The sequence below is a fragment of the Scyliorhinus torazame genome, chromosome 18 (genome assembly GCF_047496885.1).
Source record: "Scyliorhinus torazame isolate Kashiwa2021f chromosome 18, sScyTor2.1, whole genome shotgun sequence".
Classification (NCBI taxonomy): Eukaryota; Metazoa; Chordata; class Chondrichthyes; order Carcharhiniformes; family Scyliorhinidae; genus Scyliorhinus; species Scyliorhinus torazame.
This window is the reverse complement of record NC_092724.1, coordinates 27,621,122-27,640,523: the sequence shown is the minus strand read 5'-3', so window position 1 is coordinate 27,640,523 and position 19,402 is coordinate 27,621,122. Positions and strand designations below refer to the sequence as shown.

Sequence of the window (19,402 nt, the reverse complement as noted above, 5' to 3'; positions counted from 1 at the left end):
AAAAAAAGTAAGATTATTAGGTTGCTATCGCATTGCTATTTGTGAGATCTTGCTGTGCACACATTAGCTGTCGTGTTGCTCGCATTGCAATAGTGACTACATTTCAAAAGTACGTCTTTGCCTGTAAAATGTTTTGTGACGCCCCAAGGTCAAGAAATACGCGATTTAAATGCAACTCTTTTTCCTTTGGCAATGACAAAATTGTTTTCAGGTTTTGGTTGAGAGGTAAATGTTGGCCGTCACGCAGGGAGAACTCCCTTACTCTGCCTTCGAAAGTGCCATTGCATTTAATTCAATTCACCTCAGAGTAGGCGTGGTCTTGGCTTAATATCTCATCCCAGTCACGGCCCTCTAACATTGGAATACTACTAGACATGCATCCCTGAAAACTAGAATATTCTACAGAAATAGGAATGACTAATTCCAGCCATTTAGATTTTTAAAAAAATCTCTCAGCCGATTTCTGGAACCCGGCAGCACATGGCCTAATGATTGGATGTGGCTGGTGCAGGTTAGACGGGGCTACGGAGATGGGGAGGGGAGTGAGCCTAGGTAGGATGCTCTTTCAGAGGGTTGGTGCCGGACAGCCTCCTTTCCCTACTGACGGGATTCTATTGTGGCATGAAGCCCAATAATATACGTGCTGCTAAGTGGCTGCAAGGCCAGCAGGAGGGCCTAGTTTCATAGAGAAAAGCGCCAACTAAGGTTAGCCTCCCCCTCTCAAAAACAAAAGGTGCAGGCTGGCTGCAGGAGATGTTGAAAGTTTCTGTCAACGTGTTTCTCAGAAGGAAGAAAGAGGAGCAATAGAACAACAGGCCAGAGAAAAGGCTCCTAGGTTCTCCAATGAAGGAAGGGACGCAACAGTGAAAGTGGGATCATAATTCTACAGGGGTCAAGGAGGCCAACCGGACTTAAACTTCGACGGGAATGAGTCCATGAGTCCAGAGGTCAATGCAAGGAATCTGGTGCGAAGAACCTAAATACAGCCCCAGAAAAGATTCAATGACCCCATATGAGTGGCCAAGATCACTGAAAATGCATCTTCAAATGTCACATTGGACCCACCACGCCAGCAATCTTTCTCGTTGTTCAATGCACCATCCCTCACCCATTAACAACCTCGGTGTGTGAGTTGAGGGTGATGGGAGGAGTGACTCACTCCGGCAGAACGGAGGAGGTCATTTATCCTTGTTCAGCATTGGGTTAGGGTTATGCAGGAACATGGTGCTTACCAGCGCTGCCACTGCTTCCCATTGCTTGCTGGCCTCCTCTCAAGTGTGTGGTGAGAGGACATCAATACAATGCTCCACGGCAACCAGCAGCCTGATGAGGGAGGCCTCCGGAAATCGTGGGGCAGACGGCTTAGCAGCTATTCTCTGTGTTGGACCATGACGAAGTGGCTGGGGAGCACCCCGTTGATTGAAGTGCTCAGCTGATGGCGGGGTGGATGAATCCGAGGCCGCCCGCCACAAAGGTGGCGTGGAACCGGCGGGGGAACCTTTTTTCTAGCGTCCCAAACATAAATACTACGCGAAAACCCGTCACCACTGCCGGTGGACTAAGCGCCCATTTTCTGTCTGCTACTGCCAAATTATGAGAGAACTCCACAGTTCGGGTACACTGAGGGAGAATTCAGAACGACCTAACAAGCACGTCTTTCGGAACTTGTGGGAGGAAACCGGAGCACCCAGAGGAAACCCATGCAGACACGGGGAGAATGTGTAGACTCCACAGACAGTGACGCAAGCTCTGAATCGAACCTGGAACCCTGGCATTGTGAAGCACCCACTGTACTACCATGCTGCCCAGAGTGCCGCCAGGAAAGCCTTGTGCAGTGATGGGCACCACCGAACCTGTTGCCACTGTCAATGGGTACAGAGGGGTCATAATAGTGTAAGAATAAGGGGCAGAACTGGCCATTTGAGCCTGTGAACCATCTGCACAGTTCAACAAGATCATGGCTGACCTTTTTCCTCAACTCCATTTTCCCAACTATTCCCATATCTCTTAATTCCTTTAGAATCTGTTGTAAGGGTCAACAAAAAGAAGTCCACACCTAGAAAAACAAAACTTTATTTTGTTTAACAGGTTAACTATTATCTAAGCTCCAGTTCCTGACTGGCCGACTCTATGCAAAGGCACACGAGCTGCATTAAGGGTCTCCCGTCCTCTTATAAACGAGCCCATATTCTGCAAGCTCCATAGGGTTGTGGATCATCCCTACCCCATTCGACCCGCGCGGGTTATCACAGTATCCAAATACCTGTAGATCTAAGCCTTTAGTATTGTGATGACCCATGGGAAATGCTCTTTTTGAGCATTGTCCTCTTCACGAACAAAGTGAAACTGAGGAGTATTTCAAGAGGTGGTGGTGATTTGTTTCCTCGTTTTGACATCATCAGTTAAATAGGCAACCGTAGGTTGTTATGGGAGTGGAATTTGAAGCAAAAAGTAAATAGAAAGGTAATTGCATTATTGTCAGGTTCCAGCTTATCCTGTGGTAGGCAATTTAGAATACAAATTCTTTGAGAGGATTAGTGCTGTCAATAATTTTCATCTTTATCATTATTAAACAAATATAGAGAGAACGGAGAGCTGAGGTCCATTTCTCTAAAAAGACATGATGGAGGGAGTGGCCTAATAGGAGACGGGTTCTCAACCCTTCTGGAAAGACCAGGGTGTCCTGGAATTGGGGACTCAAGGGGGAAATACGGAAAAGGAGGGGGATATGGAGAGCCGGGAGTAAGAACAAGGGGAGAGTCTGTTAAAGATGTGGAGCAATGCAACTTTGGAAACACCGAGATGGGTGAGAAAGCAGCTGTGATTTCTTCAGAGATGAGTGAGTGACTCAAGCTAAAAAGATGCTCCATCCCCAGTCCTTTCTCTAGCAGTGGTGGGCAAACTGCGGCCCGGCGCCCACATGTGGCCCACCTGAGTTCTGGATGCGGCCCACGCACAGGGTCACCACATTCCGCTGATTTCCATCAGCTTATGACTCGAGTGATAAAACAAGGGCGAGCGATGTGACGTTTGTGCTGATTGCTGATAGCATTGACTGTGAGAGGCACCCTCTGCGTCCAAAGTATAAATATGTATTTTGTGTTTACCATTTGAAGTTGACGATAATCCTCTAGATATATAAATGGTTAAGTGTTTTCTATAACTCATTGTGAAACATTTGGCATGTATTAAATGTATTTAATCTTTTTCATGGGTCATGGTGAGTGAATAACCCCGATTTCAATCTTGCGGCCCATTGAGATGAAGGAGGGCCAATCATGCGGCCCACCCACTAGCCCAGGTTGCACATCGCTGCTCCCCAGTTTCCAATCTCTAGTCGCTGGTTTAGCTCCTCAAATCAACTGTCTCCCAGTTCCAAACATCCACATCAACAAAGGGACAAAAGTAGTTGAATTTAGTTTGTAACATTCCCCCTTTGGAATGAATGTGTGGTTACTAACCGCTGGAAATTAAACCTTGTACTTGAACCTTCTGCACTGTTTGCCTATGATCAGTAAACCGTGATCAGTGTCAGCTTGCCCTCTTCAGCGCTCTGTGTTTTTACAGTAATTTGTTTCAATGCTGAGCAAATTCTAATATAAAAACTGGAATAGGTGCCAAGCAGGTTATATCATCATAACCTTCTGTTATTTAAAAAAAAAAATGTTTTATTAAGGTTTTCACAGAATATCAATAACAAAATGAAAAAGGAACCCAACAGGGTTAAATACGAAACACAGTTAAAAAGCAACCCTGCAAAACCCCCCTCCCCCCCCTGTGCTGCCTCCGCTGCCCCCAGATTTTGAGGGCAGCCGCCACTACCGGGCGCGTGGTACCGGGAAACCATCCGGCCCTGGTGCTTTCCCCGCCTGCACGCTCCCTATCCCTTTGGCCAACTCCTCCAGCCCAATCGGGGCCCCCAATCCTGCCACCAATCCCTCCTCCACCTTCGGAAACTTCAGTTGGTCCAGAAAGCGGCCCTACCCTCCCTCCTCCAGTGGGGGCTCGGACCGATACAATTCCTCATAAAAGTCCCTGAAGACCCCATTGATGCCAACCCCACTCCGCACCACACTCTCTCCCCTGTCCTTAACTCCCCCGATCTCCCTAGCTGCGTCCCACGTCCGCAGCTGATGCGCCAGCATCCGGCTTGCCTTTTCCCCGTACTCATAAATCGCCCCCTGGGCCTTCCTCCACTGCACCTCCACCTTCCTGGTGGTCACCAGGTCGAATTCGGCCTGGATCTTCCTCAACAATCCTTCCTCAGGCACCTCCGCATACTTCCTGTCTACCCTCACCATCTCCCCCACCAGCCTCTCCCTCTCCCTCCTCTCCTTGTGGGCCCTAATGGAGATCAACTCTCCCCTAACAACCGCCTTCAGCGCCTCCCATACCATCCCCACTCAGACCTCCCCGTTATCGTTGGCCTCCAGGTATCTCTCTGTGCTTCCTTGGACCCGCTCACCTCCTCGTCCGCCAACAGCCCCACCTCCAAGCGCCACAACGGGCGCTGGTCCCTCTCTTCCCCCAGCTCTAAGTCCACCCAATGCGGGGCGTGATCCGAAATGGCTATTGTCGAGTACTCTGTATCCCCTACTCTCGCTTTCAGCGCCCTGCTCAAAATAAAAAAGTCGATTCGGGAATAAGCCTTATGGACATGCGAGAAGAATGAAAATTCCCTCGCCCCCGGCCTTGAAAATTCCCTAGCCCCCTCCCATCCGGTCCATAAATCCCCTCAGCACCTTAGCCACTGCCGGCTTCCTACCCGTCCTAGACCTGGAGCGACCCAGTGCCGGATCCAACACCATGTTAAAGTCGCCCCCCACTTCCAATCTGGGGACCGGCCCAACATGCGCCGCATAAAACCCGCATCGTCCCAGTTCGGGGCACACACATTGACCAGCACCATCCTCTCTCCCTGCAGCTTACCATTACATACCTATCGCCATTATCTGCCACAATGCTCGACACCTTGAACGACACCTTCTTTCCCACCAAGATCGCCACCCCCCCGATTTTTGGCATCCGGCCCCAAATGAAACACCTGACCTACCCACCCTTTCCTCAATCTTACCTGGTCTGCCACCTTCAGGTGTGTCTCCTGGAGCATGACCACATCCGCCTTCAGCCCCTTCAGGTGCGCGAACACGCGGGCCCGCTTGACCGGCCCGTTCAGTCCCCTTACATTCCAGGTTATCAGCCGGATCAGGGGGCTACCCCCTCCCCGCCGACTAGCCATAACCCCTCCTCGGCCAGACACGCGCCCGCACCCCACGCCCGGCCCGTTCCCCACGGCGGCAGACCCCCGTCTCGACCCCCCCCCCTACGCGCTCCCACTCCCCCTTGACCATAGCAGCAGCAACTCGATTTCCACCACCCCCCCCTTCCCGGCTAGGACCCCTCCTAGCTGCTTTATTTCCCCCATTGATAACCTTCTGATATTAATCAACGTACAGCATGTGGTCATGACTGGAACATGACAGTCTGCTAAAAGAGCAACTGGGGACAGAAATAAAACCAAACCATTAACATTGTATGATATGCGATGTGGATTAAATGTCTGCCTTCCATTCACTCCTACATGGTCCTCGTTTGCCAAACACACAATTCAAACCCTCTAGATTTAGAGCAGCTGTTGAATAATGGGAGGTCTTCAAGCTGGGGAAATTTAGAAATGCATTGTGAACAGGATTCTCCGGTCCCCCAGCCATGTGATTCTCAGCGATGCGCCATTCATTGGCGGTGGGAATCTCTGCTCCCGTCGCTTGCCAATGGGATTTCCCATTGAAGCCACCCCACACTGCCGGGACTGTAACTGGTCTGATTAGTAAGTTTGCAGGCGACACAAAGGTTGGTGGAATTGCGGATAGCGATGAGGACTGTCAGAGGATACAGCAGGATTTAGATTGTTTGGAGACTTGGGCGGAGAGATGGCAGATGGAGTTTAATCCGGACAAATGTGAGGTAATGCATTTTGGAAGGTCTAATGCAGGTAAGGAATATACAGTGAATGGTAGAACCCTCAAGAGTATTGAAAGTCAAAGAGATCTAGGAATACAGGTCCACATGTCACTGAAAGGGGCAACACAGGTGGAGAAGGTAGTCAAGAGGCATACGGCATGCTTGCCTTCATTGGCCAGGGCATTGAGTATAAAAATTGGCAAGTCATGTTGCAGCTGTATAGAACCTTAGTTAGGCCACACCTGGAGTATAGTGTTCAATTCTGGTCGCCACACTACCAGAAGGATGTGGAGGCTTTAGAGAGAGTGCAGAAGAGATTTACCAGGATGTTGCCTGGTATGGAGGGCATTAGCTATGAGGAGCGGTTGAATAAACTTGATTTGTTCTCACTGGAACGAAGGAGGTTGAGGGGCAACCTGATAGTGGTCTACAAAATTATGAAGGGCATAGACAGAGTGGATAGTCAGAGGCTTTTCCCCGGGGTAGAGGGGTCAATTACTAAGGAGCATAGGTTTAAGGTGAGAGGGGCAAGGTTTAGAGTAGATGTACGAGGCAAGTTTTTTACGCAGAGGGTAGTGGGTGCCTGGAACTCGCTGCAGGAGGAGGTGGTGGAAGCAGGGACAATAGTGACATTTAATGGGCATCTTGACAAATACATGAATAGGATGGGAATAGAGGGATACGGACCCAGGAAGTGTAGAAGATTGTAGTTTAGTCGGGCAGCATGGTCGGCACGGGCTTGGAGGGCCGAAGGGCCTGTTCCTGTGCTGTACATTTCTTTGTTTGTTGAAACCCGGGTCAGGGGTGCATTGCCGGCGGGGACAAGGAATCCCATTGGCTGGAGAATTCTGGCCTATATTGACGTAAAGGAAAGACATTTAAAGCTAGAACTCCCGGGATGAGTAAAGATGTTGAGAATGAAACAAAACGGAAAAGGAGTCTTGAGATAAATGTCAGGTCCATAATAAGAGAGAACTAAGCTTAAAATAGAAAGTATGGAGGAGGCCTGAAAAGGGAATGATGGGGCAAAGGGGGAATATAAGAGGTCAACGGGTAACATGAAACATTTGTAAACCTATAAATAATTAAAGGATAATCAAAGGGAGGGTGGGGTCAATTAGAAATTAAAAAGATCATCTTGTGAAGACAATGGCCAATGCTGAGGAACTAAACAAAAACTTTGCATTTGTTTTCAATGAAAAATGATGCTAATGTCACAGTAAACAAGGAGGTAGTACAGAAATTGGATAGGATAAACCTAAAGTGGAGGTACTTAAGCGCTTAACTGTAGTCCATTTAGAATAGAATCCAGTTATCTTAGATTATTGAGGAAGTTAAGTGTGGAAATTGTGGAATATCTGATCAGAATCTTCTAAACCTCCTTGAAGATAGGAGTGTCTACGAAATGGGTGTATGGGACGGGATTCTCTCAGCCCGGGGCAGAGCGGTGAATCGGCTCCGGCGTGGTTGAGATGATGTCTGGAGAGATGGGCAAAAGGTCCCAGAGGTCAGTCCACATTGCTGAAGGCAGTGACAGAGGCATCATAATGGTTGTGCGAAAAGGTGTTTAATGTGTTGTACAAACCCCACTCCCAATGTGCATGGGAATTGGCGGGGTGGATATTCCCTTGGTGGGGGGGGGGGGGGGGGTAGTTAGTGCAAGCCAGTCCTGGTCACACTCCCCGAGCTGACAGCCTCCACTTCATCCCAGGCAGCACTGGCTGCCTTGTGGCTGACCCTCCAGAACCCCGGGGGGAACAGGACATCCCTCCTGGCCTCCAGTGCAACCTCCCCAGGCTGGGGTCGGCTGAGCAAGTGTAGCTTGAGTGTTGCTCGACCTCGTTAGCAGGGAGCTGGCGAGCATGGTCCCGGCAAATCAGCTGGCGAGCCTTTATTTGCAACGAGCAGCTTGTGAGGCCTCATCGAGGGGACCAAGGCTGAGGGCCGGGAAGTCGCGGCAAATCCTGCTCGCTACAACACTTAGAATTTTTTCCGGAGAATTGCACCCAAAAAAACTGCAAATAAAAAAAACCAACCCACAACACAAAAGCACACAGAGGCAGACTATAGTGTCAGGGGTTAATTTCAAGCATCCCAACTTTGAAGCAGAACTGATACTATGAAAGGATAGTGGGACATTATTACAACAGAGGTGCTTGGATAACCCAGTGTACCACCACACCCAGTTAATTAGCTGAGGAGGCCACTATTACCACCAAATGGCCCCAGACAACACCCATCACACACCAGCATTCACTGCCGGCATATCAGCTTTGGAGCCAGAGATACCTCACTTTAATGGAGCCCATTGTTTTTGGCTGTTGAAATAATATGAGCACTTAATGAGTCTGACTGGATCAGAGCATGTAACAGACTAAAGAGATTGAGAGGTACTATGCACTGACCATTCGGCAGGATGGCTTCAGGAAATGTGTTTCGGATATTCTGCTAAAAATCATCATAAAAAAGGACAAGATCAAAGGGTCTGGAACTGCAGTCAAGAAGGAGGGTCAGGAATTGTCAACCTGACTTGTGGACCCACAATTCATGCCAGAAGGAACAACCGTGTAGGGGCTGTAATTTATCAGTCAAATCCAAAGGGTATTGGAGCTAAAGGGCAAATTAATTGGCGGAGTATAAATGTGTGTGCTCACCGGGCTGCAGCCATTTCGGCAGCAGCTGTAGGAGGCAACACATCTCTGCTTAATAAAGCCTCGATTATCTCTACTCTCGTCTCGTCGTAATTGATAGTGCATCAATTTATTAAGCAGAGATTTTACAGTGATGGACCTACGCATCAAGCCAGATCGCCTGCAGCTGCACCCTCAAGCAGACAATGCCACGTCGGCCTTCGACCACTGGCTAGCTTGCTTTGAAGCCTACATCGGATCAGCGACAGAACAACCCTCAGAAGCACAGAAACTCCAGATCCTGTACACACGGTTGAGCCCCGATATTTTTCCCGTTATCCGGGATGAGCCCAACTACACTGAGGCCATGATGCTTCTGAAAGAGAACTACACCCAGCTGATCAACAAACTCTACGCCAGGCACCTCCTGTCCACGCGGCAACAACTCCCCGGTGAGTCACTGGAAGATTTCTGGCGTGCCCTGCACGCCCTGGCGAGGAACTGCGATTGCCAGGCAGTTGCGGCCGTTGAACATTCCGAACTCCTAATCAGGGACGCTTTCGTTACGGGCATAGTTTCGGTGTACATCCGCCAGCGCCTCTTAGAAGGGGGTATGCTCGACCTCGCAGTGATCAAGAAACTCACGCCCTCACTAACGGTAGCCTCCCGTAATGTACAAGCGTATGCCCCCAACCGCACGGCGCCCCCCTCCTGGACATCGTGGACCCCACCAGTGACCACCCCCAGCCAACCCCAAGCCTGCGCCGCGTGGCAGCCAACCAACCTCTGGGGGCCCAAGCGCTATTTCTGCGGGCAGACAAAGCACCCCCTGATTTGTTATGTTCTAGATGTAACAGAAGCGGCTTCCTTGTGGTGCACTTGACAAAGGAAGGTTCAGACGTGGAGACAACTTCAACACGTTTATTAAACTATTTACACTTCTATTACTCGGGTTTGACACTACTGCTAATCCTACTATAGCTACCCAGACTGACTAACCAGCTGCTGCAATCCACGTGGTGGGTGTAATATTGAATCAACCCTGTGTCTCTACTCACTGACTGTCTCCACTGGAAAGAGGCAGATCATGTGTGTGGTGTCCTTTTATATATGGGTTGGTGTAATGCCCCCCTGTTGTGGTGTCACCCCTGTGTGTGTGTGTGTGTATCGTAAATGTCCATTGGCCGTGTCCTATCTAACTGATCTATTGGTTGAGTGTGTGTGTGTGATGTTTCTGGTGCTCCCTCTAGTGTCTAGCTCGCCTACATGCATTTACATTGATGCACATCACCACACCCCCAGCAGCGCTGCCTGGCGCAGAGCGCAATCTGCAAGGCCTGCGGGAAGAAAGGACATTTCGCTGCGGTGTGCTAGGCCCGGTCGATCGCCGCTGTAACCATGCCCATTGTTCCTGCACACCCTACGTGCAACCCGTGGGCACTGCCATTTTTGTCCCCGCAACCCACGTGCGGCCCGTGGGCGCTGCCATCTTCCTCAGATCAGAACACGTGCGGCCCGTGGGCGCTGCCATCTTTAACGCCGTCTGCCACGTGCGCCCCGTGGGTGCCGCCATCTTCGCCGCCATTTTGGACTGCGCCTCAGGACCCTTGCTCATCGGGCACCTCATCGGGCCGCTCATCACCCGCAACCGCCGCCGACCAGCCCGGGGCCCACCAACACCAGCCGCAGCTCGCCTCCATCATGCTCGAACAGTCCCGGCCACACAACCTCGCAACCTCGACAACGACGGTGAAGGCGATGGCCACAAGACACCTTGCCTTCTCAACTCCGGGAGTACGGAGAGCTTCATCCACCCCGATAGAGTAAGGCGCTGCTCCCTCGCGGTGCACCCCATTACCCAACGTATCTCCCTGGCCTCCGGATCCCACTCCGTGGAGATACGGGGGTACTGCACCGCCACCCTCACCGTCCAGGGCGTAGAGTTCAGCAACCTCTGGCTCTACGTCCTCCCCAACCTCTGCGCTGCCTTGCTACTCGGCCTGGACTTCCAGTGCAACCTCCAAAGTCTAACTCTGATATTCGGCGGGACCCTACCACCCCTATCGACCCTTAAGGACGACCCACCTTCCCTGTTCGCAAACCTCACCCCGGATCGCAAACTCATCGCTACCAGGAGCAGACGGTACAGCGCCCAGGACAGGACCTTCATCAGGTTGGAGGTCCAGCGGCTGCTGCGGGAAGGCATCATCGAGGCCAGCAACAGCCCCTGGAGAGCCAAAGTGGTAGTTGTGAAGACTGGGGAGAAACACTGGATGGTTATTGACTACAGTCAGACCATCAATCGGTACACGCAGCTCGACGTGTACCCCCTCCCACGCATATCTGATATGGTCAATCAGATTGCACAGTACCAGGTCTTCTCTACAGTGGACCTGAAATCTGCCTACCACCAGCTCCCCATCCGCAAGGCGGATCGCCAATACACTGCGTTTGAAGCAGATGGCCGCCTTTATCACTTCCTTAAGGTTCCCTTCGGCATCACTGATGGGGTCTCGGTCTTCCAACGGGAGATGGACCAAATTGTTGACCGGTACGAACTGCAGGCCACCTTCCCGTACCTGGATAACGTCACCAACTGCGGCCAGGATCAGCAGGACCACGATGCTAACCTTTTCAAATTTCTCCACACCGCCAAACTCCTGAACCTAACGTATAACAAGGAGACGTGCGTGTTCAGCACCAACCGCTTAGCCATCCTTGGCTATGTGATGCAAAATGGAGTTCTAGGGTCCGACCCCGACCGCATGCGCCCCCTCATGGAATTCCCCCTCCCCCCCTCCCCCAAGGCCCTCAAACGATGGGGTTCTTCTCATACTACGCCCAGTGGGTCCCTAACTATGTGGACAAGGCCCGCCCACTCATTCACTCCACAGTTTTCCCCCTGACGGCCGAGGCTCACCAGGCCTTCAACTGTATCAAGGCCGACATCGCCAAGGCCGCGATGCACGCGGTCGACGAGACCCTCCCCTTTCAAGTCGAGAGCGATGCATCAGACGTCTCTCTGGCCGCCACCCTTAACCAGGCAGGCAGACACGTCGCATTCTTTTCCCGCACCCTCCATGCCTCCGAAATTCAGCACTCCTCCGTCGAATAGGAGGCCCAAGCCATCATTGAGGCTGTGCGGCATTGGAGGTATTACCTGGCCGGCAGGAGATTCACTCTCCTCACAGGCCAACGGTCGGTTGCCTTCATGTTCGATAACACACAGCAGGGCAAGATCAAAAATGATAAAACCTTGAGGTGGAGGATCGAGCTCTCCATCTACAATTGCGAGATTTTGTATCGCCCCGGTAAGCTCAACGAGTCCCCCCGATGCCCTATCCCGAGGTACATGTGCCAGCACACAAGTGGACCGACTCCGGCCCCTACACGATGGTCTCTGTCACCCAGGGGTCACCCGGTTCTTTCACTTCATAAAGGCCCGCAACTCCATTGCGGAAGTCAGGGCGGTCACCAAAGACTACCAGGTCTGCGCGGCATTCAGGCCAGACCAAGCTCACCTGGTGACGGCCTCCTGCCCCTTTAAACGCCTCCGCATGGATTTCAAAGGGCCCCGCCCCTCCTCCGACCGAAACACGTACTTCCTTAACATGGTTGACGGATACTCCAGATTCCCTTTCGCCATTCCATGCCCCGATATGACGTCTGCCACAGTAATCAAAGCCCTCAATAACATCTTCGCTCTGTTCGGTTTCCCCGCTTACGTCCACAGCGACGGGGGATCCTCCTTTATGAGCGATGAGCTGCGTCAATTCCTGCTCAGCAAGGGCATTGCCTCGAGCAGGACGGCCAGCTACAACCCCCGGGTAAACGGGCAGGTGGAGAGGGAGAACGGGACGGTCTGGAAGGCCGTCCTGCTGGCCGTACGGCCTAAATATCTCCTTGTGTCCCGCTGGCAGGAGGTCGTCCCCGACGCCCTCCACTCCATCCAATCGCTACTTTGCACTGCGACTAATGCAACCCCCCATGAACGCCTCCTTGCCTTCCCCAGAAAGTCCACCTCCGGGGTTTCGCTCCCAACCCGGCTGGCAGCTCCAGGACTCGTTCTCCTCCGCAAGCACGTGCGGCTCCACAAGGCGGACCTGTTGGTCGAGAGGGTACAGCTACTCTATGCAAACCTGCAGTGGCGTACCCCGACGGCCGCCAAGACAACATCTCCCTCAGGGACCTGGCACCAGGTGGGCCCCCCCCCCCAACTGCTCCGGCGCCACCCACCCTCCCCCCAACGTACCACATCACAGCCCCCGCTCCAGGACGATCCGTCCTCCCGTTGGTTCCACCCGAGGATGAAGATGAGGACTACACGCTCCCGGAGTCACCGGCGACCAAGCCGGCGCCTGCGTCGCCACCGGGACTGCGGCGCTCACAGTGGAGGATCAAAGCACCGGACCGGCTAAACTTGTGAACTTTTCACCAAACTGTACACTTTAAAAATGCTCACATACATGTAAGTAGTTTTCCACCGTTGCCCCCCCCCCCCTGGACTATTTTTTTTAACAGGGGGTGAATGTGGTAGTCACCACTGTTTGTATATATGACGTGTATGAGAAGTAATACGGTAAGGCTCCTGTACTACAGGTACAGGGGTAGATCCCTGCCTGCTGGCTCTGCCCAGTAGGCGGAGTATAAATGTGTGTGCTCACCGAGCTGCAGCCATTTCGGCAGCATCTGCAAGAGGCTACACATCTCTGCTTAATAAAGCCTCGATTACTCTCTACCCTCGTCTCGTCCTAATTAACCGCGCAGCACGTTTCTAAGTTCATTTGTGGTGGGTTTCTCGGGGAGTTTCCCGTCGGCTCTGCCGGTGAGTTCCTCACCGCTATCAAACGACAATATGGGCGCGATCTACCTGCCGTGTTACGCTCTCGTTCATGCGCAACATGGCCGGTAGATCCTGGGAGAGACCACCCAAGGACCTCCGATGGCCCGTGAGACCCCACGGGGGCTGTTCTGTCTGCTCCATGTTTGTGTGACATCCAGCTGCAGCCTCGCTGGGAGGCTGGTATATCCCGGGTAAGCGCGCCTACGTAGGTTTAAACACTACTTAGGCATGCGCTGTTTGGTCATTCCCCTTTTGGACTTGGGTAGATCCCGCGGAGTGATGGCTGCCAAGAATCTCGCGGGATGCTTCCCCCTGGATCTACCAGTTGTGATGCGCTTGAGCGAGAGCACAATGCAGCCGGTAGATTGCACCCAAAGTTTTTAAAGCAACATTAAGGGTAACAACCAAATGCTGGGGATTTTTGAAGCTGGGATAGTTTGGAATAGAAGTGTGGGGTTTTGCCTGAGTCATGATGATTTGTGTGATTAAGTGGAAGTGGAGGGATTTAAATTAGATGAACCAATTAAGTGTTGAATAGTGCCACATACATTTGTTTAGAACTTTTTGTTTTAGGGTGTTGGGAGTTTTTTTTAATTAACGAAAAGCTTGTGGTTGAGCCAAATTGTGTCCTAAAGTCCTAAAGTCAAGAACCATCCATCAGGGGAAACAGGAGCGTGACCCTCTTACAGTTAGTTCACAGTTCAGGCATGATGTACAGGAGTGGGTTTAACTAGCTCACTCCTGTTCCTGTTTTCCTCTGAGTCAGACCACTAGAGACTGGGAAATGTTATATTTGGGAAAGGGAGGAGGATAAATCCCCAGCTGCAGGCCAACCAACCCGATGTAAGTGACAGGGCATTATGCTTCCTGAGATATGGTGATGACCTGTATTTGGGGGTGCGGGGCCGAATTTCAAAGTTTAGTGATACAAAACGTGCCAATAAAGTAAACAGCAAGTATGATAAATTTCATGGGGGGCATAGAGAGGGTGAAATGGACAGACAAATGGCGGGTAAAATGTAATGCTATTTAATGTGAAGTGACATATGAAGTGAATTACCCAAAGTTTAAATGGCATGCAGGAAGAGACCTTTGAAGGTGGCAGTGCAAGTTGAAGACTGTTTGCCACCAAGGCGCAATGGGGAAAGACCACTGTGTAAGGTCTTACCCAGCAAATGTACACCGAGGGGCGGGTAACAGTGTAAACCCCCCTCGGTCTGGGTCATTAACACTCCAATGTATAAAAGAAACATGACAATGTAAATGTTTAAGAAGAAATTGTAATGTAAAGAGCGATATGTGTGTAATGTTATCAAAATTGAATGGAAGAAAGTCAAGGGAATGTGTAACTCTGATGGAAATGTACAGTCAAGACAATTCGAAATGTTCGGTAATGTTTATGATAGATTTTATGAATAAAGTATATTTTTCAAAAAAAAAAAGGGAAATCCTTGACTTCATAAATAGGGGAATAGAATACAAAATAAAGGAAGCTATGCTCAACTTCTATAAAATACTGGTTGCGGCCCAGCCACAGTACTGAATTCAGACTTGAACAGGATGCTAAGGAGATGGTGCGGAGGGGATTTACTGGAATGTAGCAGCAATAAGAGATTTCAGTTATGTGGAACGACTAGAGAAGCTGTGAGTGTTCTCTTTTGAACAAAGAAGCTTCAGGGAAAATTTAATCGAGGGTGTTCAAAATCATGAAAGGTTTTGATAAGAGTAAATCAGGAAACACTATTTCCTGCATTCTGAACCAGAGCCTCACAGATCTAAAGCAATTGGCTAAAGGGCCAATGGGGAGATGGTGAGGATTATTTTTAACAGTTGTGTTCTGGTAGGAGCTGCCTGAAGGAATGGTGGAGGCAGATTCAGTAGCAATATTCAAATGAGAATTGTAGAAATACTGGAGAAGGACAATTTGGGAAAAGCTGAGAAAGCGAGACTGATTGGATTTCTCTGTCGTAGGGCTAGCAGAGACACAATGGGCCGATGGCTCCATGCTGGAAGATCGGTGAGTAAATACACACCACCAGATCTTTGGCATTCCACACATAAACCCCACTGAATCTTCCAATTAGAATTCAGTCTGCAATTCACTACCTGATGTCTTAATTTCTTTGTATAACATTTCAATGCAGTTCGTTCTGCCAGGAAAGTTATAAAAAAGAAACAAAGAAAGGTACACAGTCCAGAAGGAGGCCATTCAACCCATTATCTCCATGCTGGCCAAGAAAGAATGATCCAGCTGAATCCAACCTTCCAGCTCTTGGTCTACAGCCCTGGTGGGTTAGACCTCACGGGTATATCCAAATGTGTTTAAAATGAATTCTAGGCCCCCACCATCTTCCGTGAGGGAACACAAATATTGCTTAAACTTCTCCATTGAATGTATTGTGACTCCTACCTCAGCATTGCCAAATGGAATCAGCAGGATATTCAGAATTTCCTTCAGCCTGGACCACGTTGGGCAGAGTTGGGTTACCACAAAATGACGACAGTCTGGGCAGCGGGACTCATAGAATAGGCTGATCCGCACAGGTGACAATAACCTGGTCTCTGCAGTCGCGGGCCTGCTCTCAACCTGTGGACAGCAGAAGGTAAAGACTGGATGAGGTTCTGTAGGTTTATAAAGGGTGGTGTGTATACCAAACAGAGACCGTTTGTAACGCTGGGCCCGATACTGGTATACACGGGAGCTCTGACCACCAGCACTCGAGGAACCAGTCCTCGGGTATCAGCACTTTGGACTTATCTCCTGCTGCTCAACATGTGGCAGCCTATGGAAGCTGACACCAACATTTCTGTCTTAATCGGGGAGCGAGCCTTGAGCACAGTGGCAAATGAGCCAAAAAATAAGTCTACTCACAGGCCAAAGAGACAGAACAATTAGCAACTCCACCAGAAGCTTCATCCTGCAAGTCTAGTCCAGACTCTGACCCTCTCCAGCATGTGACTAATATCATTAACATAATCATTACTCCACCAGTTACTGATAGAAACCACATTAACCCCCAAATAATTTTACTCACTGCTCCAATATACAGAGGAATTCCTAACGTTCAGTACTGCACCTTTGGCTGTTTCAAAAAAGAGTCCAGAATTTTACAGCAGGATGGTAGGGAGGGAGGGAGAGGGTTTTATTTGGGGGGGGGGGGGCAGTAAAATTCTGCACCGGTGCAGTGGTGTCAGCCTGCCACCCACCTTGTTACAATTCCACCAGCGCTGGGGCAGGTGTCGGGCACCTTGCTCGCTTGTGAGCTTGTTGAGGCCCTTAATTGGGCAATCAATGGTCACTGAAGGGCCTCCTCCTGCCACTGCTGGGATTTTACCTGAGGTTCTGGAGGTCAACCTCAAGTATCCAGCCTGCAAGTTGAATCCTAGCAGACTGGTGGCTGAGCAATTTGGAGAGTGTGATGGCTCCAGACATGCCGGGCAGCACGGAAGCATTGTGGATAGCACAATTGCTTCACAGCTCCCGGGTCCCAGGTTCGATTCCGGCTTGGGTCACTGTCCGTGCGGAGTCTGCACATCCTCCCCGTGTGTGCGTGGGTTTCCTCCGGGTGCTCCGGTTTCCTCCCACAGTCCAAAGATGTGCAGGTTAGGTGGATTGGCCATGCTAAATTGCCCTTAGAGTCCAAAATTGCCCTTAGTGTTGGGTGGGGTTACTGGGTTATGGGGATAGGGTGGAGGTGTTGACCTTGGGTGGGGTGCTCTTTCCAAGAGCCTGTGCAGACTCGATGGGCCGAATGGCCTCCTTCTGCACTGTAAATTCTATGAATAAATTCTATGAATTCTATGCACTGGAGGCTTCCAGTAGTTAACAAAGGGGTTTATTGATGAAAGGCAAAGAGAGTTAAGTAACAGGCACAGAGCATTATACAACAGGTCTTAACACTTTGGCTCCCTAATCCACACTGCCCAGATTCCTGTTTCCAGGGCCCCGCGCAAACTCCCCATTGGCCAGAGTTTGCGCTCTCCCATGCGATTGACACCGAGCTGGCCTCGTGGATCGTGGACCCTGTCATGATATTCAAACACACATATCATGATAGACACACCAACAGACAAATCAACACACACAACACGACAACCAATCATAGACAAGGACAGAGACAGTATAAGAGAAGAAACACGACACCTGGTGGCCAGTAGATCTGGAGACCAGGACAAGGACAGGACCTGATTAACATCACACACAGGGAGTCACCACGTGCAGAGTATCAAGACAGAACTGTAAATAACAAGTTGAAATAAAACAGCGTTGTACCAAATACAACCGTGTTGGTTCATCTGTACATCAGAACACCCAACACTACAGACCCCACCCCCTTAAAGGGGCTGCACTACTGCAGAAAATTACCTTCTTTTTGGGCCCCTTTGTCCAGCAGGGGCTCCCACAGGTCTTTTCCCAAACCTGCAGTTCCCAACCAACCCCCCTGTCCACCCCAGGCCCACCACCCCACTAGCAGGGGCTACCATATTAGCCCTGGAGAGACCCCGGACTTATCCAGGTTCCTGGCTCCTCTTCTTCAGGGGACTGCCTATAATCCCAGCAGTGGTCACCACTCTCCATGATGCTTCTGGTACAGGAGAGCTGATGGCCAATTTGATTGGTCAACAGCTCTCAGAGGTGGGGCTTTCTCCCAGATGGCGGAAGAAGGCCGTTAATTGGCTATGGGGAGAAGGGGAGAAGCGGAAGCTGACTTGTTCCTGCCTCTATGACAGGGAGCATAGACTCCACCTCCAAGGTAAAATTTAATTCAGAGAGGAAAGAGCCGCCAGCTCTGGCAACAGCTGACCAATCTTCATGAGATATGCAAATAGTGGCATAGAATTTCAATATATTTTCAGCACAACCATTCTGCCTAACAGTATTTATATACTCCCACAAACCTCCTCCCAACCCCTTCATTGCATCCTATCAGAGTCACTTTCTTATTCTTTCTTGCTCATGTGCGGATCCATTTTCCAGTGAGTCCCACATTCTCCCCAGTCGCTGGGTAAAGATGTTTCTCCTAAATCGCCAATTGGGTTAATTAATGACTGGCTTATATATAATGGCCCTTATGTTCTGGACTTGTACACAGGCGGGAACAGCTTCTCTCTGCACTACCAAATCCTTTTAGAACTTGAAAGACCTTTATTGGGTCACCCCCTCCGGTCCCAATCAAGGCCGGCTTTTACAGAGCATGGTAACGAGCCCCAGGTGAGCCAGCCTCTTCCCACTCTTGGGGAAGCTGGTATTCTACGGGTCCCACGGGGGGATTGATTAGTGTGTCCCCGTGGGCATTGTGAGGGTTATTACACTTGTAAATCTTTCTGATACCTTTTCCAATGCTTTTATATCCTTGTTGCAACATGGAGTCTAGAACTGCGCATAAATTGCAAATGAGGCCTAACCATATGACCAGGTACAGACATCACACCATTGTTGTAGAAGAGAGAGTAAGATACATATAAATTTGATTGGTGTCTCACAAGCAGTTTGTTCGAAATTGTCGGGTGTTTACCCTATCAACACAGTGATGTCCCAGTACTTACCTCCATGTATTGTAGTCTGTACCAACTTGATATCACCGAGGATGAAGAGTTTATGCTGTTGAGTTTATCGTGGAAGGCTTCTTTCGCCCCGCATGTATGGTGTCAGAGTTGGTGCACATGCATCGATGAGTGTTGCATAGTGGTTTCGAGCGAAACCTTTTGGAAGTACCATGTGTCGATTGTTGATAGCTTTGGCACGCGAGTTGAGTTTGCGTTCCAACTCCGATCTAATTGCAAAGCCCACAGCTGACTGCTGAGGCTGATCCACACTTTCTTTCCTTCGCACTCTGGGTCCACTGCTCTATCCCTCCGCTTTCTTTTCATAATACTCAATGTAAAGCTGCCCCGAAGACCCAGCAGTGGCCTTACATTCTGGTCAACTATATGAAACCTGAAATTGCCCTGTGTGCAGTGGAGGGTC

The 19,402-nt window shown here is 50.3% G+C and overlaps 1 protein-coding gene across 1 annotated transcript in view; it reads right to left on the bottom strand.

Moving 5' to 3' along the window:
- The window catches only part of LOC140395072 (gamma-interferon-inducible lysosomal thiol reductase-like), a 45,896-nt gene extending 29,517 nt beyond the window's left edge, over positions 1 to 16,379 (bottom strand). Inside the window, exons 1-2 of the mRNA XM_072482441.1 lie at positions 16,307 to 16,379; positions 15,845 to 16,021 (exon numbers count right to left, since the gene is read on the bottom strand). Of these exons, the coding sequence (XP_072338542.1) occupies positions 15,845 to 16,021; positions 16,307 to 16,351 (222 nt within the window). The 5' untranslated portion in view covers positions 16,352 to 16,379. The remainder of the gene's footprint in view (positions 1 to 15,844; positions 16,022 to 16,306) is intronic.
- Between the last annotated feature and the right edge of the window lie 3,023 nt (positions 16,380 to 19,402).